General features: G+C 52.8%; 6 protein-coding genes across 6 annotated transcripts; 2 read left to right on the top strand and 4 right to left on the bottom strand.

Moving 5' to 3' along the window:
• Positions 1-97: 97 nt before the first annotated feature.
• BDZ99DRAFT_566957 (uncharacterized protein) lies at positions 98-5,146 on the top strand (the record flags this gene model as incomplete). Its single annotated transcript, XM_033727641.1, has 1 exon — positions 98-5,146. The coding sequence occupies one exon, from the start codon at positions 98-100 to the stop codon at positions 4,655-4,657; it is 4,560 nt and encodes a 1,519-aa protein (XP_033582019.1). The 3' UTR covers positions 4,658-5,146.
• Positions 5,147-5,902: 756 nt separating this feature from the next.
• Positions 5,903-7,222, top strand: BDZ99DRAFT_189500 (uncharacterized protein). The gene has a single exon (XM_033713129.1). The coding sequence runs from the start codon at positions 5,998-6,000 to the stop codon at positions 7,123-7,125; it is 1,128 nt and encodes a 375-aa protein (XP_033582020.1). The 5' UTR covers positions 5,903-5,997; the 3' UTR covers positions 7,126-7,222.
• On the bottom strand, positions 7,223-9,550 carry BDZ99DRAFT_189499 (DUF254-domain-containing protein). The gene is made up of 4 exons (XM_033713128.1): positions 8,799-9,550; positions 7,872-8,743; positions 7,626-7,807; positions 7,223-7,564 (listed from the first exon to the last, which is right to left on the bottom strand). The coding sequence occupies exons 1-4, from the start codon at positions 9,463-9,465 to the stop codon at positions 7,321-7,323; spliced, it is 1,965 nt and encodes a 654-aa protein (XP_033582021.1). The 5' UTR covers positions 9,466-9,550; the 3' UTR covers positions 7,223-7,320.
• Positions 9,551-13,611: 4,061 nt separating this feature from the next.
• BDZ99DRAFT_379016 (aldose 1-epimerase) lies at positions 13,612-14,670 on the bottom strand (the record flags this gene model as incomplete). Its single annotated transcript, XM_033715129.1, has 2 exons — positions 13,612-14,113; positions 14,171-14,670. The coding sequence occupies 2 exons, from the start codon at positions 14,668-14,670 to the stop codon at positions 13,612-13,614; spliced, it is 1,002 nt and encodes a 333-aa protein (XP_033582022.1).
• A 751-nt stretch (positions 14,671-15,421) lies between these two features.
• On the bottom strand, positions 15,422-16,881 carry BDZ99DRAFT_408708 (uncharacterized protein). Its single transcript, XM_033716520.1, has 3 exons — positions 16,625-16,881; positions 16,475-16,572; positions 15,422-16,425 (listed from the first exon to the last, which is right to left on the bottom strand). Exons 1-3 carry the CDS (start codon positions 16,721-16,723, stop codon positions 15,708-15,710), a joined length of 915 nt encoding a protein of 304 aa, XP_033582023.1. The 5' UTR covers positions 16,724-16,881; the 3' UTR covers positions 15,422-15,707.
• Positions 16,882-21,088: 4,207 nt separating this feature from the next.
• BDZ99DRAFT_459004 (uncharacterized protein) lies at positions 21,089-21,984 on the bottom strand. Its single transcript, XM_033719059.1, has one exon. The coding sequence runs from the start codon at positions 21,736-21,738 to the stop codon at positions 21,256-21,258; it is 483 nt and encodes a 160-aa protein (XP_033582024.1). The 5' UTR covers positions 21,739-21,984; the 3' UTR covers positions 21,089-21,255.
• Positions 21,985-22,510: the final 526 nt, after the last annotated feature.

Consider the following 22,510-nt stretch of genomic DNA (forward strand, 5'->3'; position numbering starts at 1 on the left):
TCAACGCCCACTCTTCATCTTTCCCCAGCCTGCACCATTCCAGCTCGTCTTCCGCCTTTTCTTGCCCTTGCGGCACTCAAGCTACAAAGGCGGCACGATGCCTCTCACGGAGCGGGATCCGAACATCAGCGGCCGAAACAGTCGCGCGTCCAACCTGTCTGCGAGTTCCAGAGGCTATCAGAAGGTCAACATTGCCAGATCCGACCTCTTGTCTGCTGCTCCCGGCGTTATGAGCATGCTCAGAACTTCAACAGAACTCGGAGACATCGGGACTCTAACGTTCGATTCATCTCACCTGCCATCGATGCCTAGGCAACAACGACGGAGTGGAGCAACCTCACGCATGTCAACGGGTTCTTCCCACTCACGAGGGTCAAAACGAACTCCGAGTCACAATGCCTGGCCCTCTGGGTCCTCGAACCCTCGGGGCTCCTTGACCACGGACACCAACATCCCACAGTTCCTACCTGACACCCTGTCGCCAACTTTGATGAACATTCCGGGTGTCTCACCTCTCGTCCCCCATTCTAGACTATCTAGAGATGGACGATCGTTCTCTTTGACACACGCCTCTAAGCCTTCTTACGCATTGTCAAGTCATCGATCATACACAAGTTTGAGGAACCATGACTCTGCTCTCCGACCTCGATCACCGTACAGATACCCGACCCGGCTTCGACAACCTGCCTATCGTCCAGGCTCACCTGCGCTGAGCGACGTAACCGGCATTCATCCAAGGCGAGTACATGGCCATCCATATGCACCACGAAAACGGAACCCATCAATTCAGTCGAATCGCTCTGATGATCGAAATCGCGTGCCGCATTATCGAGCACGAAGCAGGTCGAATGCTTCATCCTCAGGGAACGCTCCGCTCTTCATCGAGCAAGTTCGTCGGGTCCGGACTCCCGCTTTAGGATCGAACTCCAGCCGGTCAACAAATCAACACACTGACTCAGAAGCACCCTCTTCGGACTCCCCATCATCCTTTCCGCCCACGCCCAAGGATGGTTCGTCCATGGAGGTTCTACTCAGCCCTACTAACACTTCAGTCCTAGTCAATCAACTCCAAGAGTCGGTGAAAGCAGAAATCTCTCGGGCGCCTCTGTACTACGACTATAGTGAGCAGTTCGACCGAGATGCGCTGTGCGAGCCAGAACCCGAAGCCATTCCAATGGGCTTCGTCCATCGAATCAAGACAATCTTGGAGGAACGAGGGGCAAATGATACCACAAATACGCAGTCGAATGTGGATGCCCAGAAAGTCAAACAATCTGTGGAGCCACCAGAAATCGGCTTGGTTGAGCTTCCTGCATCTCCCGTTGCAAAACGAATCACCAGGCATAAGGTTCTTGCGGCACTTGAGCCTGGATCTACGACGGATGACATGACCACGCTGCCAGCTGTGGCCAAGCCTCTCGATATACCATCCATCCACGATGTGGAGGAACCGGACGAGTCCTGCACGGTGACTGTCGATCCGCCAATCTCGTTTCTCCCCGATCAAGAGAAGAGTCAGAGTGTGATGTCTAAGTCTACTTCAAAGAATTCCGAAGCTAGCGCTCCAAACTCTACCATCGACTTCGCTATCCTGTACTCTAAGATGGGTGAGGATCAGGAGCTAACACAGCAAGGCAATGCTGAGAGCAACCCGGAAGACAACTTAGAGGATCATGCTGACAAGCGCCCGTCTGTCAAAAACCGCCACTCTTCCAAGTTCTCCGATGCCAAATCTTTCAAGTCATGCAAAGAGTCCGACCCAAAACCCAGCAAGGACTCAGACGGCAAGTCTTTCAAGACGGCAAAAGACAATATCACTCCTGACAGGGGAACGTCCTCGGTGCCAGTAATGGGCGCCAAGCCCTTCGAGAAAGCAACTTCAAGATTAAGCTCGAGGCCGAGCTCCACCACGGTCTTCACTACCCCTTCGGTGGACAACGTTCCTCAGCTTCCTTCTGTCATTCCGTTACGCGAATCAAGCTCCTCCAAGGAAGCTCAACGAAGCCAGGCTGTTGCAGATTTCCTCATGCGTCTCTCGAGACCAAGGATGTTTATTCGGCACTCTGCAAAGGTAGATTCTGTTGAAAAGAAGGACAGCAAAATGGATGGCTCCGAGAAGGACCAAGCCTCCGAGAAGAGAGCTTCCAGGGTGGTGTCCCTAGTTGAGGAAGAAGCACCCGAGTCTCGTCGATCTGTAAAAATAGATTCGATTACCAAGGAAGAGTTGCTACAGAAGAAGTCAACTGGAGTGGGACCGACTCTGCGAAATCCATCGTCGGAGATCAGACACTCCCGATCCCATTCTCTATCTCAGGACCTTGTTATGGAGAGGAGAGTTAGCAGAGCGGAATCCTTTCACAACGTACATACCCACCTCAAGAAGTCTACTGGAGGACAGTCTATGCTTTCGATCGATAGTCTCAAGAAGCACCATTCCAGACTGAAGTCACTAGCCAAGGGGGAAATGGCCCATTGCGAGTCCGTTGATGAAGAGCAGGCAGCAAGCCTCAAAACGCAAATCCAGGAGCCGGACAACATACCAGCCCCCAACATTTCTGCTCGCGAGCGCCACACGCCTTTTGATAGCCCTTCGGTCTATGTTACCGACCCTCCAACACCAACATTTTCCGAGGGCCCACAACAGCACTCGGCGAGATATCCGACTTCTAACGACAACTCCTACCGGGACAGCAACACGACAACCCACTTAGTCTGGAATGCCCGCAAGACCCAATTCCCTATTCCAATTGAGGCCCTTCATGCAAGTGCGGGTCATCGGCGCAGTGAAGACGATTCCACCACCGACCTAAGGCTATCCGCGTTCCGGTACCCAGCCGCTTATCTTCCTGATGTCAAGGAAGACCTTCATGAAGACTCGAGTGTCAATACCAGCGCCAGTAACATGAAATCCTCCGCTCTCAAATACCCACTTGGCCGCCGTCCTAGTATGAGAGCGTCAATGGATGAGTGCCGTGTCCTGAAGCATCCGTCGATCAACTCGTTCCACAAAGGAGGCCTGGCTCGGACTCGCAATCTCCCTTCCTTAAACTTCAGTCAGATGGATTTGTTCGCGAAACTGAATGAGGCTCTCGACGTAGGTGCCGGTGCGTCTAAATCGATGGACTATGCAGAGGAGTATCGTGAGCTATTCATCTCTCCTCTTGGAGAGTCGCATTGCTCTGGCGAAATTCGAGAGAAGTACAAAAGTTTGTTCGGAGGCCTGGACGAATACATGAAGTCTGAAGACATCCAGCCCGACACACCTATTTTCGACTTCGTGGTCTCCCAGCAATCCAATCTGGTTTTCGAGAGTTCGCATCAGCAGCTCTCAAATGAAGAATTCATTGCTGAGATTGACAACCTGACGATTCCTACCCTCGGTGGACTCACGCAACGTTTGTCGGAATTCTTGCCATCCCTCAAGCGCTACTATCAAGGAGATGACCAAGGGCCCCATAGTGAAAATCCCGTCATCGAGCATGCATTGGAGGAGTTGAACGAAGTCGGCCTCGATGTCCCGCCACTCAACACTGTACGCTCATCGGCAAGGCTTCGTCCAGTGCCCGGACACCAGCAACTGCTCGTCATGGAAGACGGCCTATACGAGAAGCTAGCAGCCAAAGAAGCACCGAAAGAACATCTTGTGGAAGCCGACGAACAAGCTGGAAGTAGCAGCGGGTCTATTCACTCCAAGACATCTAGTCACCGCAAATCGAAGACTCCTTTGGCCGAACTCGAGGCACCAATGCCTGTTTTGCTTCGAACACGCTCGCTTTCATTGGGTGGCTTCGATGATTTTAGGGCGTCTTTCGAGTCGACGCTTAGACGTCGCTCGCTCCGCTCACTTGTCAGCTCTCCGACCGAAACACGTCCTTGGAACCTCGACAAGAACTACCCCTGGGCAGACACGATTGCTCCCATTGATATCAGTTTGCCATCTCCTACCCCAGCCCGAGAAGCTGCCCGTCCAGGACCTTCAAGACTTAGACGCATGTCAGAGTGTTCTGATCAGACTCACTCCGACTCTGAAACAGAAGAAGCGCCCGCAATATCAGCCGTCGAAGATACGACCTGCGAAGACCCGTTCCGCCACGCACGTAAGTTTAGCAAGCAGAGCGTCGGAGGCTCTATTTCTCGCCGCATGGGACTCTTTGACAACAATGGCTACCCAACGGGCCCAGACAGTCTGCGAAACGATGACCGCAGCGTCGATCCTGGTGACCGCTACCCGACCACCGGCCTCACGCCCCCGTCCGCATTCAATGTCGATGAAGTCAACAGCTTCTTCTCAGACGACAGCTCCCATCGCAATCACCTTGGCATCTTCCGCAAGCGCCTGACGCACCTCAGAAGCAAGAAGCCTTTAGCTACGCGCTCACACTCGGCTATCGGAACTCGCAGCTTGCCTGACGCAGATGTAGGACCCAGTGGCTCACACAGTGGGTCGGACAGTGAAGAGAGCTCACTGCACACATTTGACGGTACCGTAGGCATGTCAAAAATCGAGTTCCGCGCGAGAAAGGTGGTTGAGAGGATCAAGACCATGTGGTTCAAGAGTGGAGACCTGCTCCGGAGTCTGAGCATCAGGAGCAACTCGACATCGATGATCGACCGGAGCGACTATATGCAGCCTAGCGAGGTCTATCCTGGCACTTAAGTTCATGAAGGCGACGATGAGGATTGAAACCATTCGATTCGACTTTACTACAACTGAGGTATGCGGCCTGGACGGCGAGAGCGCGCCACTACACCGACATCGAATATGCCGAAGAGATATGCTTGGTGGCATGAGATGGTTCTTCTTGTCTGTTTAGCTGTCAGCAGCGTTTATGCGTCGGCTTCCCCCTTCCTGCTTTTCTTTCCACTTTCTGTTCTTCATCAATGTTCCTCTGGGAATCCATTCGCCTTTCGAGAAGCATCGCAGTATACCGCTTTATTATCTGGCTTAAAGCCTACTACTTCTACCATACCGCAACATCCTCTTCCCATGTATCCTGGCTCCGCCTTACACAGCATGTATATTTAGCTTAGCAGGTGGAATCAATACTTGGCAGTAGATAGAGACTGCAGCTGTAAATCAAGAATCAGTATACTTTCAACAAGCTGTCTCGAAATCGCCTACACCGACGCCTCGTCCCCACGCTCACCATTCCAGTGACTCACTTCCCCTTCTAAACGAGAAATACCACGTTCGCATCCAACCCCATGACACTGCCCACCCGCCCAGCCTCAACACGTGTCCCAACACCCCCAATCCCAATCCCCATGCCCCACACCCCACCCCTCTCGCGCCACGATCCTCGGCCCCTCCACCCTCTCCCAAGATCTCACCTGCCACGCACTCTACGTACATGACTCGCGCCACACCACGCGCCCCTACATCTCCCCGCACCACTCACACACGCGCCCCATTCCTCCTTCCCCACAAAACCCGCGGGCCGGCTCGCGTCGGCCACGCCGTTATTGCATGAGCCGTTTAGGCGCTAATGCTAGCGTCCCGTAGTTATGGGAGGGGGGTTCTAGACCCCGTGGAGGCTAGTGAGTCGTGCGGTACGGGCGTGAGCGAGAGCCGCACGTGGGAGATCGGGCGCTACGGTAGCTACGGCGGCGTGTGGTTGGGCGGGCACGCACGGGGGTTACTAAGGTTTTTGTGGGGGACGGGGGGATCTTGGGGTTTGGTGGAGCCCCGATCTGATACTCGGCTTCGCGAGGTGGTGTATAGTCTAGTACTGTGTTGCACGACGGGGTTTGGTTGGATGGCTCGGGTATAAGCGGCGGTGCATGACAGGTTGGTGACGGCGTTGTGGTTGGGAATCGTGGGTGAAGTGAAATGTTGGGTGCGGTGGCAGAGTGAAACCGTGGGAACAATAGGAGCGTGACGCGGTTGAGAGAGCACACAATAGAAAAGTTTGAAAATGTGATTCACCTCGACAGTTTCTTCTCTCTCACACTCACCACACTTGCGCTCACACACTCGACACAACCACGACTGCTTGAATGCGCTTTGATACCTTGACGAGAGAGACCTTGACTACTCTACGCTCTCGATTCAGCGACACCGCCAACATGCGTCGCTCCCGACTGACCTCATGGCTCGAGAACATGAAGACGGCAACGAAGTCGATGGCACAGTCGATAGACAAGACGGGCAGAGACGAGACCTTTGCTGCAGTCGAAGAACACGCACACTCCATTCACCATGACTCGACTCTCGATACCGACGACGTCTTGACCCGCAAAGACACCCACAACCTGTTCGACAAGCACTTCTCCTTCCGCCGCCGCCGCCGCCTCTCTCCCATCTTTCCCTCCAGCACCTCCAAGCGCTCCAGCGTAGTATCGCAAGACCCCTCACCCTCTCAACCCGCAACCACAAATCCGTCCACCAGCGACGCCGAGTCGACGACCACGACGCCCCGCACAAGCATCAGCACCGCACCACGCCGCCCCAGCTTCCCCTGCGTCTGCCGCATGCCGACCTGCCCACTGTGCCAAGCCGACTCCGACACCGACTCCAGCGCGACCAAAAGCCCCGGCAGCGTCAAGGCCGGCCGACGCGCAGCCCAGCTCGCACAGCTCAAGGCCTGCGCCCTCAACGACCCGGACGCTTTCCACATCTCCATCACCAAGACGGCGACCGGCTTCTCCGTGGCGCGCGACTACACCAAAGACGTCGAGCGCGAGCAAGCGCGGCGAGACCTGACCCCACGGACCGCCAAGTTCTACGAGTCGATCCAGAAAGTGCGATGCTCGTCTTGGCCGCAGACCGAGCACGAGGCGCCAGCGAGGTTCCAGAATGTCGACTACAAGGCGGCAAAGGTGAAGGCGCGCGAGAGGTCGCTCTCGCAGAAGGCGAGGTGGCGGAGGGAGAGCGAGCTCACGTGGTACCTGGCTGATATGGATGAGTATGATGAGGGTGTGGCGCCGGAGCATGTGATCTCTGTACCGAAGAGACAGGGGAGAGCGGTGTCGGTGGAAGAGATGCTGGCAGCGGAGAAGGAACTTGGATATGACGAGTTTGGTAAGCCTGCGGATGAGGCGAAGGTGGAGAAGAAGACGGCGTACGAGTACGATATCTTCAAGGACGAGAAGGAGCGGGGGTTCCTTGGTGATGAGCCTCTTTAGGCGCGGATGAATGTCGCGTTGGGATATGATTGCGAGGACGAAGGTTTTTATGGATTAATGAATGCACGACGATACCCGTGGATACGGCTTTTAGCTTTTGGCTTTTGGCGGACGATACTGTCCTTTTCATATGCAGCTTGGCGAAGCATGGGCGACGATACCCTTTCATATGTTCTTTAGCGTAGCGTACGGAGCTCAGAATACAGCACCGCCAATGATGAAAACACGCTCTTCTTCTCTGCGAACCCATTGAATGATCTTGTTGGCAGCTTGCGCTAGTGCAGTCCGTGAAGTCGTGATGGGAGCTACGCAGTACAGCTCGAACAATGGAGTCATCCAAGCGAGGCTGATATTGGTGGTCGATGTAGCATGATGGACCTTTGGATGGGTCGGACGGGTGTGAATGTTGCCGTGTAGATTATGATACAAATTCAACAGTCTGGAGAACATCAGCACGTGAAATTAATTTGAACGCCGATGTTAGAAACGGGAATACATACCGCCGGCAATCCAGATCGCTAGTGAAATGAGGCTCGAAAGACGGCATAGTGAATTGCACATTACCACGCGACTTGTACAGAAAGTGGCGCAAGGGCGACCCAGGCACAATGTCCGTGCAAGACATGCGCCCTTTCTTTACAGCAGTACGAATCAATTCAATACTGCCATTCTTCTGTAATTGCTGCCGTGTAATGCGATTCAGTAAATCTCGCGCGCCGGATTTAAGCGGGGATATCGCAACTCACCTCGACCAGGTCATCGCGCATCTGGCGCAGCTCGAAGAAGCCTTCCTTGTTGGCGCTAATCAAGAGGATGGCTACCTCGTCCTTCGCGTCGTGCGACGACGCGGGGCGTTCCTCGACTTGCTCGGTGGGATTATCCAGATTCAGAAAGCTGACATACATGTACAGGAAGCCAGTGTTATTGAAGCCTGGAAGACATAACGGTATCCAGTTCTCGCCACCACCCGCTTTGACGCTGCCTGCTTCGAAGAGCATGTTGAAGATTAAGTGGAGGTCACCTGGGTGTAGAGAGTGTTTCTTCGGCCGTACGACACTGACTAGTTTGCCGCCAGCGACTATGAGCCCATACAGGAGATTCTCGCTTCGGGCCTTGAGTAGTGTATTGTTGATGACTTGGCGGTGAGATTTCCGTAGTTTGAGACACTCTAAAGCCGATAGGAGAGTTGAGGGAGAGCCCCGAGTAAATCCGTCCGCAAGAGCTGAGAGTAGTGTTTCAGTGCCTTGCAGTGGTCTGCGGAGGTCATAATTCGCTCTATTCGCAAACATGCGCTCCATGCTCGGCAGAGTCAAGGTTGAAAGAATTTGCATGTACAACGCGTCAAGTTGTGACCGCAGTTGGGCCTCGCTCTCGACCAATTTCGTGATAGCAATCAGGTTGAGAGGACCTCTGGACATAACCACGAACTGGGCGTCGCCAGCCGTGAAGCTCTTGAGGTTGTCACTCATTCCTTGGTAGAAGGATATGAGGGTCTGCACCACTCCAGTGTAATTTGTAATCAGCTGGTCGTCGCCGTGTCGACTGTAAATGGGTTTCCCAGCGGAAGACAAGATGAGGAAATGCTTCAACTTTGATCTCCATTGATTGACTATAGCTTCTATAGAGAGAAAAGAAATCAGCAAGCGCCTCTAACAACCGGAAGATCCTCTGACCTTCATTTGAGCCATCCGCCGCCATGTCATCGATTTCGTCAAACTCGTGCTCAAAGGCTTTCGCGAATTGCGGGTCTTCTGAGAAGAGGATGTCTGAATGTCCGCTCATGCCGTCGAATGGTTTGCCCAGTACTTTTATAACATCCTTCTCTTGGTCTCCCAGAACCTCACCGAGCAGACTTTCTGCGTCGAGCCCTATGTCTAGCGTAGGCGCAAAGCTCTTGATGCTTAAGCTATCGTCTGCGTCGCTTCCGATACGGTCCTTTCCCAGATTCGTAAAGCTCTTTTGCGTCCCTGCATTTGGAGAGATTGTGTCCCTTGACTCGTCGCTGTATGACTTCGTATCTGCAAAGGAGAGCTGTGTCGTTGCTTTCGATTGTAGGGAGGGTCTTGAGACTTTTAGGGACCCGGACGTTCGGGGTCGGCCGTCCAGGAGCTGGAGGTTTTTCGGTCGTGGAGGTAGTGGTGGAGGGGTGCCTTCTCTCGATGATTGCTCTTGCTCACTAGTCGCAGTAGAAAGCTCATTCCTATCAACGGTGTTGCTCTCAGCGGCGAAGTCTTTCGTGCCAACGCTATCGCTAGACTGCAGCGTTGCCTCCGCTTGGGACGTAGATGTTGCAGGTGATCCCTGGGACGCTGGGTCCTCAGGCTTTGAAGGTTCGTCCATCTGTGAGGTTGTATATATCTGGTGGTTAGCAATCACCACGCGTCATAGGTATGTGTGGTTGTCTCATGTTGGTGTTTGTTCGCAGAGGTCTGAAGTCATGACGGCAATCAAAGTCGCGATATGCGTTAAGACCGATGCACGGGCCTCAATCGGCATTAAATATGGATGCCCACGTTTGTGCAAGACGCCTTAGAGTATGAATCGCAAAGAGATGAGGTGTGAGGTTTCAGACGAGCAAAATGCTCTCATCTTACGTGAAATGGGCGATACTTCTGGTCTGAGGCAACAAGCTGAAGCTTTCTTTCTTCTCAAACATCGTTCTTGGCGTACATTCATTCGTGATTGGACCATGCAACGTCAACCACTCTCCATTTATGCAATTGTGAAGAAACACTAAACGGGATTTTCCGGCTAGACTTAGAGCCACATCCATCAGGAGAGGACATAATTTTCATGTAGGAAAATACCTAGGTAACTCATGTCACTATCGACGTTTTGATTTTCATATTGATTTACCGTGAGCATTATATTACGAGGACCAGGATTGACGGTATTCGTACAGTGCCATAAAATAGACCTATAACGACGTAATACAAGAGCTTCCTAGAAATTGGCCCAGTTCAAGATAGTCGGCATGAAAGTGGAATAAAGAAAAAGTGACCAAGTAGCAAGCTAAAGGCAAACAGCTCACGTGATGCAACACCATCCTATCTCTTTCCAGCATGGAGCATGCCATCAAATATAATCACAAATATCGCAAGTACAAAACCCTCCCCTCACTCCTACACATACTTTAAAAACATGAATCTCCCATCTGATCTCCGAACATCGTCCGAATCCTCAAGCTGTCCAGGCCCTTCCTCGATGTCGATGTCTAACTTCCCACGGGGATGTTCGATCCCACAACACGCCAATTTGATGATACATTAATGTAGTCTGGCTTTCCCGGTGGTCCCTTATTGAAGGTTTACTATAATCAGTACATATAAGGTCGATTCTGGTGCTCTTCATGACGCACGGCACGGGAAGGCTAGTAGTTGCAGAGTACAGCTCTAATAGACGCAGCCTACGACCTAGAGACCAATTGTAGTGGCACAGTGGCACAGTGGCACAGTCCGGGGTTGTGTGCCAGATCTTCGCAAGCTACTCTAGCTTACCGTGATGTTATGGAGCGAGAAACAGCATTGGATAGGTCCTATGGGTAGTGGCGCGAGACCGCGCAGTAGTTTCGAGGGAAAATGGAATGAAAAGTGAAGACAGGAGTGTTTATTGCACGATTTCTTAGGAGAGTGTAGAAAAATTAAAGTCCAGGGAGAAGGAACCTATAAAGAAGGCGAAGACGGTAATTCCCGGCAATTTAGAAGGCTTAGACTGAAATGCCTGCTTATCTGCTAGTCGTTTGCGGAGTAGTCTCTTCGTATCCTGCAGATTTGAAGAAGTTCCGATATCATGGCGGTAATGTTTTCTATAGTGAAACCTCCAACCCAATAGAACGGAAGAACATGGGCGAAGATATTGACAGTTTCGAATTTAGTAACGTCGTCAAGTGAAAATATCTTGAGTTGTGCATACACTCCCGCGAAGTTACAGGGTCAACCGAAAAGCAACAAATAGTTATCGCTGGTATCGCCACATCGTGATCTGAACTTTGATGTTGTGGCAAAGAAGGCTGAGAGCCCAGCCAGGCCAGCAACCCACGTGGTCTGAGCGCTAACCATCATCCGCGATCGACACCAGGCATGGCGGGATCCCTGGCTCTTCGGCTCCCTTACCGAACTGTCGGTACGGCTCGTGGAAACCTAGACCTCACTGCTGAGTATTGAGTCTTGACAGTCAAGCGGGATACCTTCTTCTGCTGACCAACAAACTTTTTGCGGCAGTTGTTCAATATGCAAGATATCTGGGCAATTGACTTTGGAGTTCAAGGTAAGCGAAACCGCGGCATCCTTCATCTGCAGCCGGTCCGTTCGTCATCTTACAAAGCCGCTGATCAGATGTCAGTCATGCACCCCCTGCCCACACGTGATATCTTGAGTTTACAAAGGTCGAGTAAACACCAAGATATTGGCACATTGGTAAGATGTGGGAATGCTCCACTGTTTCACTTACCTCTGCAATCCATTGTACCCACTCGTTGGCGGATAAGTATGAACGTGCGTGAGGAAAATATGTACATTGGTTATATCTAACCTCAAGTTGAAGAGGTGTTTCAGATGCAGTTGGCGATAGTGCACGAAACCCTCTATGACCTCATATCGTAGAAGAGATCGACGGCATCTAGAAGTCGAGCCTATGCCTTGAAAACAATTAGAAGTAAACAAGCGCCCAAACTCTCTCTATTGAAGGACTAAATTCAGGAAACCCCAGGCTTCGGATGCAAGACATTCAACGGCGGCACGGATGGCGTGATGCTGGAGCTTGCGATAAGGAAGGTCATCACGATTTCGCTGCAAAGTGTCGTTAATCGTGTGGGGAATTCGACCGCCGAGTAAGGCCGCCGAGTGGCTACAACCAACATAAGTGCATGGATTCAACGTGGTTCGGGATGGAAAACGCACGATGATGGCATCCCGCAGCGTTAGCGGCTGGACTCCGTTGCTCCCTCGTGCAGTGCTAGATGCCAAGGAGGGCGTAGCCGCCGCGCTACGGAAGTGGTCCGCGACCTGTGGTAGGGGAGGTGTTCGACATTGACATTGGTATAGTTATCCTACTACAAGAGAATCCTGAAAACAGTGCAGCATCCACAGTTGAGGAGCAAGTGCAGCAATTGCTCTAAAATCGGTGGTTGGGCCATATGGCGGGTCCCGTGGGTTGCAGGCCACCTTACCCCGGCAATTCACTTCGGTGGACTGATATCGGTATCTGACTAAGAAACGGAGCCCTCAATAGTCATATCTTTTGCGCAAAAGTCAGACAGGATTGGAGATTTCTTGAGAGAAGCCTGTCCCAATCAAGCGTAGGGTGACGGTAGTCACATTTAGGTTCAAGCTTTTCAGCCGGCATCCGTGATCGCGTGTTTGGTGGCGTCCATATGTACATAGGTCTCTGCGTGTGTACCTGCTCACCCATTCGCTAGCCCGTGGCAAGAACGAACCAAGAGCCAATAGTCTTCCTGTGCAGGAGAGAACTGCTGCATCTGGTTGGTATCGAGTAGAATTTTCGCGTCCGCCTTCTCCAACTTAGCCCTTGACAGAGCAGCCCCACAAATGTGGCCTGACAGTTGATGCTGAGATCGATATCGTCTTGAGTCAGACAATTGGGGTTGTGATCGCACATTACGTCATGTGCATGACTTATCTAGATTTAGCCGTAGTTTGCGCTCTCCCGGGATGGCTGCTCGCGTCGAGGCTGTTGTAGGACGATGATTGCGGTCTTGTACGAAGAGGACACACGTGACACAGCCATGCATGCTGGGCATGAAAAAAGTGGCAAACTCATCAAGTACTCTGCCCGTGTGTACACCCGTTTGCCACTGCATGAAGTGCTTCAACAAGTTTCAACATAGCCCAAGGTGAAGAGCTTCCATCACGTTCAGATTCCTGAAAACGCATTGAAGCAACTCAAGCAGTGGCAGACAGGTGCATGTATGTACACACAGGACAGCTTGTCCATGCCCCGCGTGCCATGTTGGGTTGCCCGTATACTTTTCAAGGGGAGTCGCCGCGTACTCGGTCGGCCACTCGGCCAACGACTAAATCCGAAACCCGCGCGACCCTCCGATCTCGTCGTCGACTAATTCGCAAATACGATCAGGAGATGATGCCAATGGGTTGAGCAAGGGGCCATGGATGGCGATCAGCGGGAGCTCGCAGTTGACGCGAGAGTTGGAGGGCTGGGCGAGGCGAAGAGTTGTCAGACAGCGGTTTCCAGAACGCCGGGCAATCGTGGGTACTTCGATGGCGAGGAGATGAAGCTTGCCGGATGTCGGAATGTTAGCAGGCCTGCTTGGCGTCTGTGGGCCTATGATTTGTGCAGCGGGTGCAGGGGCGGCAGATCTTCATGTGGAGATCACGGCTTCGGGTCAAGTGAGTGCCCGTGGACCCAAACGAATATTGTCTTCATGGTCCGTCATGAAGAGAAAACGATAAATATTTTGCAGAATCATTTCATGTCATTCGATGCACTCAGTGGAGTGGCGTTCGGGCCCTAGCCTTCCCAGCCTCTATACACAATCTTGCTCCCGTATTTCTCCCCCTTTTTGAGCAGCACCATCCCCTGGTATTCGGGTATGTTGACTGCATCGACATACCGGCTCGGCTCAACGCAGAAGCCCGATCGGGCACCCCGTGCTGGGTCTCCTTCAAGAGCCGGGACATCTATGTATTTGCCTGTGTAGAATTGGAATGCCGGTTCAGTGCTTGAGACTTCCAGATGCAGCTTAGAATCGGGATGATAGAACTCGGCCAATTTCTTAATCGGAAGACCTCGTGTGTCAACAGGGATGCTAGAAGCCTCGGCGTTCACGATGAAGCAGTCATCGATATCCGGTTTGTCTGCGCCAAGGGTGAAGGGTTTGCTAGCCGTGACTCCTGGGTAGTCCTCAATTGGGCCAGTAGGGATCCCGGTCGAGTCTAGGACTTGGTGCTTGCTCGTGGAAAGCGTGACCTGCGTACCTGCTATGGAAGCCCCTTGGGTGAGGTTGAAGTAGCTGTATGAGGCTTTCAGCGAATGTAGGTAGGTATATCTTTCGAACTGCGCCACTCACCTGTGATTCGTCATGGCCACTACTGTCTCGTTCGCGCTGTCTCCCACCAATTCTGCTTCGTATTCAATCTCCAGGACAGCTTTCTCTATTCCTTTGTCTTGCTCTTTCCCCTGTGTGTACCACACTCTAACCTCGAGAGTCCCAGGATACCCTTCCTCACCATCAGGGCTTGTCAGCGTGAAGAGGACAGCGTCTTTTCCATGCCGCGTTACCCGCTTTGGACCATCAAATTCTCGTTTGCCCCATCCAACATTACCCCCATGCAATGAGTTGGGGCCATTATTAGCTGCCAACTGATACGATTTCCCGTTGAGGCTGTTGATCTTCGCGCCTGAAACCCGATTCGCAATGCGGCCGATGGTCTCACCAAAGAATGGGCTATTATATTCCTTGTAGAGGTCCGGGGTTGAGAAGCTCTGGACTATGTTCTTGCCATTGATTTGAAAGCCTTGGATGATCGCTCCAAGGGGCAAGAAGCCGAAGGAATCAGCTGAGGCCATGTTCGATCGTTGAGAAAGCGCCCCTGTGATGGATGTTGCTGGTCGCCGAAAGCTCGAAGATGACAGTCGCCGGAGAGAATAGCTGTTGGCACACGTCAGAAGGACAGCTATCACACCATAGATCTGCATCTTGTGGCCCTTGACTCTCCAGTTGTGGCATTTGCGAGAAACTTGCGTCATCAAGGACGGCGGTAGAGCTGAATATGTAGCATACCTGGGATGATTGCAAATGTGGGGTAATTAGAACCTTGCTAACGTACCAAGTTTGCGCCGGTCTAGATGCTGGAGGGCAGGACAGGAATTTGTGGTGAGCTTGGCTGAGTGCAGTGGAGAGGCGCTCGTTGGGTTTTGTATGACTTTATAAAGACATCAGGTGAAAGTGGTGAAGGTGAGGTGTCCATTTAGGCTAATGTGTCGTGCTACTCGGTGCGACGATAACCCGAATCCCTCAACTTTTGATTTCGGTGAAATAGGTTCCTACCTTTCAGCAGGGGCGGTATTGTTGTCCACAATGTGTATTCGATAGTAGCATTCGACATCTATAGTGAGCTGAGGTGTAGCTCCAGGGACCTGCATGGAGGCCGCCTAGCCTCATGCGCCACCCGCAGTTCCAGAAAGAGGAGGCAACCTTATTTCGGTGGCTAACGTCCATCACTTGGTCACGTCATTTGATATCGGCATCAATTTTGGTCATTTCTGGGTAGCAGTCATAGTCGAATGTGAAGCGAATCGGCACATTGATGTTTGAGATCGGCATTGTTTGAATTTTGTCTATTTGAAATTATCTCCACGGACATAGCCGCGGAGTTAATGCTGACGATGGTTGAAAGAATCTTCAACGTCATTACTATGCGTTGTCCACAATTTTTCCAGAGCACTGAGAGAGCAGATTTCTCCAGACATGACCTCATCATTGTCTCCCGATACTCCAAACGCCCGTAAACCGTCAACCAATCAATGCTACCGTCGTGCAAAGACGACCCCACGCTTGAACGCTGCAAATTGGACCACCCGACTCAAAGACTAACGTTCCAGAACTATGAGTTCACTGGGTTGATGAAATTCGCAAAGTCGAGGTCGGTATTGGGGTCCCAGTCGCTCATCATCGAGCCGTTGGAAGAGGGATTTATGACGAAAGGTTCGAGAATCATGGTGTTTGGATCGTAGTTCATCGGATCGAAGGTGTTCAGGTACTTGTAGTCCATAGTCGCATCGTCCATCATTGGTGGATCCACTGGCCACGAAGGACGGACCAGGCTGTTGTCTAGACCTGTGCGCAGATAGTTTGGCGCGCCAAACGGTGTCTCGGATTTCATGGATGTCGTGATCTGCGATTGCCTTGGGAAAGGACTGTTCATTGGAGGTGTCGGCGGCGCATTGTTGCGTGTGAACGCATCACCAAATGGCGCGGCCTGAGTCGTCGGCGTGCCGTTGTATGAAGAAGGCGAAGAGACGTGACCGTGGTCAGAGTCGGAGCTCACAGAGTTACTTCGCTGGAGGTATCTGGCACCTCTTTCGAGCAGACGCTGCTGCATCCGGGTGCAGTCGTCTTCGAAGCCGTCGTAGTTAGTGCCGCTGTCATGGGCAGGATGCAGAAGGTCGAGTCTCTCGAGGATATCGTGAGTGAGAGGATGTCCGCCTTGGGCCTCGGCCAGGGGCACCCCAGGCCAACCTTCACCATTTTGGATTCTGCTGTAGAGCTCCCGCAGACCAGCGACTAGTTGGGTTTGCTGTTGTTCGAGCATTTCAACATATCTGAGAACGTTAGTGACCATGGCCGTGAAGATTCGAGGTCAAGACGTACCCCTTAGGATAGACCTTGTCTTGTGACTTCTTCCGCTCGCCAAAGACGCATATGGCGTTGTCGGCCTTACACCGACTGCAAGGGCTAGAGCCATCGCACTGAAGTATGGTCAGTAAATAGTGCGACTACTATTTAGCGATGGTAAAGTACCTTTGACTTCTTGAGGCGACAGCGATCGCATGCTTTGCACACGCGCTTTCTGATATTGTCTTGCGCCGAGTCCATCGATCCTGAGCGTTGGCTGGACATGTGGATAGTTCACAGGGAGACGAGCAATGCAACGACGAAGGGGGCCGGGTATGTATCAGAGTGAAGCACGACTTGAATCACAGGCGACTGGTTTATAGGAGAGGTATCAGGAGCATGAAATGATGTGAGGTGAGATCAAGGTGCGAAATCAACCTGGTCGGTGGGGCAGGGCGACCATTATATCCCTTCGCGTCGTGGGCAAGTAGAGACGCCGTTAAGGCCGTTCGTCGGTAATCAAGGTAATGATTCGATGTCTAATCCTCCCTCATGTCCACATCATCGCTCGGAAGCGTCGATTACAAGAGCGCCGGGGGCAGGGGGGGCTCGGCGTGGATGGCCACCCTGGCTTGGAATCCCGCAGGACGACGGCCACGGCGCACTTAGCTCGGCTTTGCTATCCGTGCTGGCTCGTCGCAGGCGGGCGAATTGATGATCAGGCACTGTGAAAGCAACGCCTGCACAAACCTGCGCGGAAGACGGCAGTGGGCTGCGGCGATCGCTCGCGGATTCGGCTTGCGACCAGCGCCGACCGCTGGAGTCGCAGCAGCAGGCTCGGGCGAAAAGCGCCCTGATTCTTAATCTCCAGCGCCCGCTGCCAGAGCCTCTCGGCCGACGACCTGATCACTTGCACACCAGACTCAAAATCCCTCAGTCCTCAGCCAGCCTGACGTAGGACACCGACGTCCATCTCCGACCGCCCGCCGTGGCAGCGCCGCATCGCCAGTGGCATCGCATCGCCCGAACGGGAGCTCCAGCATCTCCAGCGGGCCATGTCCAGTGTCTGCACTGGGCGTTTTTGGGAGTTGCCAGGCCTCGACCCTTCCAGCGACGCCAAGCCACGCCCAGCTTGTGCATGGGTACCCCGGCGGCTGATCCGCATTGGTGCTGGTGGCGCTGGGCGGAACAACCTCCGCGCAAGGCTGTGGCTGGTGGCCGAGCTTCTACACCTGCGCTTTCAACCCTCATAGGGCGCCCAGCACGGGGCATGTCACGATGACGGGTGGCAGAGGGCTTCTGAAGGTGAGCCGACTCCGCGCTTCTGGCCGCCCTATTTGTGGGCCTGTGGCAGCGGTGCTTTGAGCTGCTTATCAATATGCAGCGAAGGGACGTTGCTGCAAGCGGTGTTCCGTGGTGCGCGTTTGGTCCGCTTGTCTTCCATTGTCAGTCAGGTGTGCGTGGCTGCCCCCTCCTCGCATCCTCGTCCGCTTTGGGCTGCTAAGCTTTTCCCAGCAGTCGCGCACCCCACGGCCCCTGATACGCTGGATGCACCCCTCATTGCCTGCTGGGCGCGTTCATGCCCCGAGGCGGAATTACTCAACGCGATAATCATGCTGCCTTGCGGCCGTACACGGGCGGCGTCGTCAGGCAGTGTGGCTGGCGACTGTGGGGAACGAGGGGACGGCTCTTGCACGATGGCCTCGTATATCGTACTCGCTCGCATCTCGCTTCACTCGTCCTCTGGACACCGACCCCGAGCGTGTGGAAATATACAGGAGCGGGCAGTGCAGCGTGCGGTAAGCTTAAATCTCGTGTGTACCGTCAGCAGCACCGAGCTCTGCTTTCGGCCTGGTCGCGCCATCAGCAGCCAGTCGTACAGGTAGGCTCTTCTTACTGAGCAGCCAACGAGTGCTCTCCACGCGCCAACTCGGGCAGTTGTCCTGCTGCGCGTGCTGACGCTGTCTCGAGTTCTGCTTCCTAACATCCTTCCTGACAGGTCGCGGCATTCTCGCACCATGCCTTACCGTCGTGGATTCCTTAATCACAATATTTGGTGCTATATCCTCCACTATCACCCCAGGCGCGAACCGCCGTGCATGCTGAGCAAGACGTAGCGTATCAGGCCCTCGGAGCTGCGGACCAGTTCCTTGGAGTTGCGGAGCTGTCCCTTGGGGATTGCGGAGCAGTCCTCCGTCGAAGTTCGGGAGCAAGTTTGGCCGTTGGAACTTTCATGTCGCGAATCGCATATCTCCATGTACCGCTCTTACTAAGCCCTAGTTTATAGGGCTGAATGCACAGTCATACGCTCAAATACGCTTCGCCAACCATCTTGCTATCATATGCCGATCGCCTTTCTCGGCTTCATCCTTTCGTCCTGCGGTCGCCCTGCCCAGTTGGGTCTGGCCCTCAAGCCCACCAGGATCTCATATTCCTCGTGTCGGCCTTGAAACCGTCGCTATTCTACCAGTGGCACTCCAGCGTGCTTGATAATTGACCAACAGCCTCACACGACTGCTAAATACTAGGATACTATGCCTTACCCCAAAAGGGATCATGGCGCTGAAATGACTCCTCTTAGCGCGGACTTTCCGGGGACTTTGCGCGGACGGTTCGCGGATTGGTGAGCCTTTTGATATCTTCCCGTTGCTTTCTAATATACAGCAAGGTTCCTCCCTATGGCGAATCTCCAACGCAGAATCAACGCGAACTCGAGAGCAATAACATCAAAGCCGTGGCGTTCATGTTTCTGTCGTGATCGACCCCATAGGGCCGGCCTGGATGCTTCAGGCATCACTCGTGCCACTTTCCTAGAGCGCTACCGTCAAGGTTGTGGTTACTCAAATTAAGCCCATTAAATCTGAGTATATGGTGGTTGCTCACGTACGAGCTAAGCTGCCAACTGTTCTCATCATTGTACAGAAATTAGTCCTTGCCGATGATCAAGCATTGTGCGCCTCATTCTCGCGAGTCAGCGCCACAACACTGGACAATTTGCAAAAAATAGCAGGAAATAACGAAGGAAATAACGATACCAGATGATCAATTCTGACTCACTTCGACCTTGCAGGTATCGCGTCTCAAAATCTCAAGCTTTGATATCTCGGAGGGTCTATCTGATCACTTAGTCGGCTTGCCGAATGGAGTTTACGATTACTTTCAAGCGATTATGTGGCTTTGTAATGCTTTGCAGGCTGCAAACCCATTTGACTCGATCCTCCCCGTCAATTTCAAGTAATCTCTTTCAAAATACCGCGTCGCGTGCTTAAGTGCGGAGTCGATTTGTAACTTTTGTACACTCGGTACACCGATTTACCATGCGTTTGAAATTATCGGAATCCAGCAACATTCCTCACCCGATCTGAACGGAGATAATGTACCTCGGCAGGTGATAGATTCTAGGGACCACTTCTTATTGTAATGTGTGTCGAAGCTTATAAACGTATCATGTAAGTACAAAGGTATTATGTAATGCGACCGCTGACGCATTATCGCGGGAACTAGAATTAGCCTTCACACATTAAACTACAAGCCGTAAACTATGGAGACCGCGTAAACACGATTACAAGCTTTATTTATCTGCTGCATATGGGATTGCAGGATATTCCCAAAACGGACCGCTTCACCGAGTCGGAGCGGTGAAGAAACCAGCACACACGGCCATTTCTAAATTTCATCAGCGTGCAACATTCGCTCTCCAATTTTCTCCGTACCCAGTTACTTTCAACTCCTCTTCCATCTCACGCGATTCCAAAACCCCCAAATCAGCACCTCCGACGTCTCCAACGCTCGGATTTAGCTTCACCGAGGACACATTCTCCCTACACTGCTACAAAACTACTCCGACCAACGCAGCTTCCCAAAACCACTTACCATTCCCAGAAGCCCTCACAGCCCCAATCCAACCCAGCGTCGCGCTCCTTCGCCCTCGTGGAACGCCAGCTTTCGCATTCCCGGGGCGAGCGAAACACCGAGAGCCCGATCTGCGGGATGCGCACAACAGGCTAGGAGCAACCCTACCCGTCCTTTCAATTCCAAGAGCCCCCTAGCCACCGAAAATGGCGCGTCGCGTGCGACGACAATGCAATGTGGGACTACGCCGGTTACGAATCGCACATCTCTTTTCATTACCTACCGGGCGACGCGGGTTTTCGATAATATCCGAGATCTTCGATCGCGGGTGTTGATTTTGGCGGCTCCGGGAGAGCTAGATTGGAGGTGCTTGCTTTGTCCGAGGGAGCGAACTTGTTTCGGGGTTAGTGGCATGGTGAGGTTTTTTTCCCTTTTCCTTCTGCGCGGGCTTTGCTCGGATTTCGACGTCGGCCGAGAGCGGTATAGAACGGAGATGTAGATAAGGTCGGTCCGCAGTATTGCCGGTTTGGGGTTTTTGGGTTTTTTTCATTGGACTGAGTGTTTGGCGTTCGCTTCAGAGTTCTCTTCTATCATGATGCGCATGGCCAGCCTTGCAAGAGATAGGGGAGGCAAAAAAAGAGGCGAAATGGGTGAGTTTTTGTGGGTTCGTGGTCGGTCTGGCCGCGGATTGGGAGATAGATGCTAACTTGGACGAGGAAGGGAACCGGAGAGACGAGTCAGGACAGTGAGTTATATCTTCAATGCAACCATATCGTTTCACGAAGAAAGTGGGCTGGGGGCGTGATAGTAGGTAGAAGCGAAGATTGAATACGAGACATGACGATAAAATATCCGACCAAAGTCCTGCGTGTCAAAAATGGAGTCGACCTCACCGCCCATTGAGCCTGTACTCTACAGTCTGTCTCGTCCAGATGCCTCCACATCTAATCTCCGAACCAGCACGTCTAAGCTGCCTCGTGCGCAATCAAGAAGCCAGCAATAAAACAGATCCAAGCCGGCAAATCCGTCACCAGCGTTCTCTGCCAATGCATCTTCAACCACACCTCCATCGAATGCGCGCTATTACCCTTGGGCACATCATTACTGATGTCATTCAACAGCCCCAGCGCTTTCTTCCCGTATAGCATATGCGCGGCCGACAGCACGGTACCTACAGCATACCACGTGGCGGCGCCCGAAGCAGACAGCGCAGCGCGGTCAAACAAGAAATTCAGCCCTGACACGGTCCAGGTGAAGGGATAGCCCAGCACGATGACCCAGAAGCCGCGACCCACCCAGATCTTGAACCAGGGGGGCAGGTTTGCGTTGGTGCGCGCGCGCAGGGAAGGCTGCATCCAGGAGCCGAGGAAGATGATCTCGTCGATGGCGTAGCCCACGCTTAGGGTTTGGGAGAGGAGGGGGAGGAGACGAAGGAGTTTGAGAGACATGGTGGGTTTGTGGACTTGGATGTACGATTGGATTTAGGTATGATGAATGGGTACTCTGAGCAAATTGATCACGATGGTAGGCTTTGAAAGTTCGAAGGAGGTTTTAAGGCTGAACGCTGCTTTGCGGATACCTTTTGCGTACGGTGAGGCTCAATACGAGGTGGTGATGTTCGATGTTCGCTGATGGAAGCATGGAACACAGCTTAACTTATTCTATGCACCTCCGGATGGTGAGCTTTTAGCGTAGTGCCCTATATGGGGGCCGTTGGTCTCACGGGTGTATTCCGGCCCGGCGGGCTGTTGGTTGTTGTTGATTTCGGAGTGAGGCTGTGGCATAACAGGTGAATCGGCCTAGGGTTTTCCCCGCACGGGCATCTTAAACCCCTTGCCTCAAACTTCACCAAAGCCTTGCGGCCGTAACTTACAACACTTCTCGATTTCAACCTCAGAAGACGGCCAATTGGCACAATCACGCCCCGCATACTCATTGGAACGTCTTCGGGTTGTCCCTTTTCCGGGGATTACATAGGTCCACTTCTCGTACAACCTCCCGGCGGGATGGAAAGGTGACTTGCTACACCTCGAGTATGTACGCTAGCATGAGCTCATTATGTAAGACCCAAAGGAAAGGTTAGTAAGGATGCGTGGACCAATACCTATGCTTCTGGGTAATGGTGCATCCTAGTAAAACCACTAGGATGTCCTAATGTTGGACCCCAAATATGGCCCTCAGAGAATGGCATGATCCATCGACGAAACTGATATTTCCCAG

This window comes from Mytilinidion resinicola, assembly GCF_010093595.1.
Source record: "Mytilinidion resinicola strain CBS 304.34 unplaced genomic scaffold BDZ99scaffold_3, whole genome shotgun sequence".
NCBI classification, from domain to species: domain Eukaryota; kingdom Fungi; phylum Ascomycota; class Dothideomycetes; order Mytilinidiales; family Mytilinidiaceae; genus Mytilinidion; species Mytilinidion resinicola.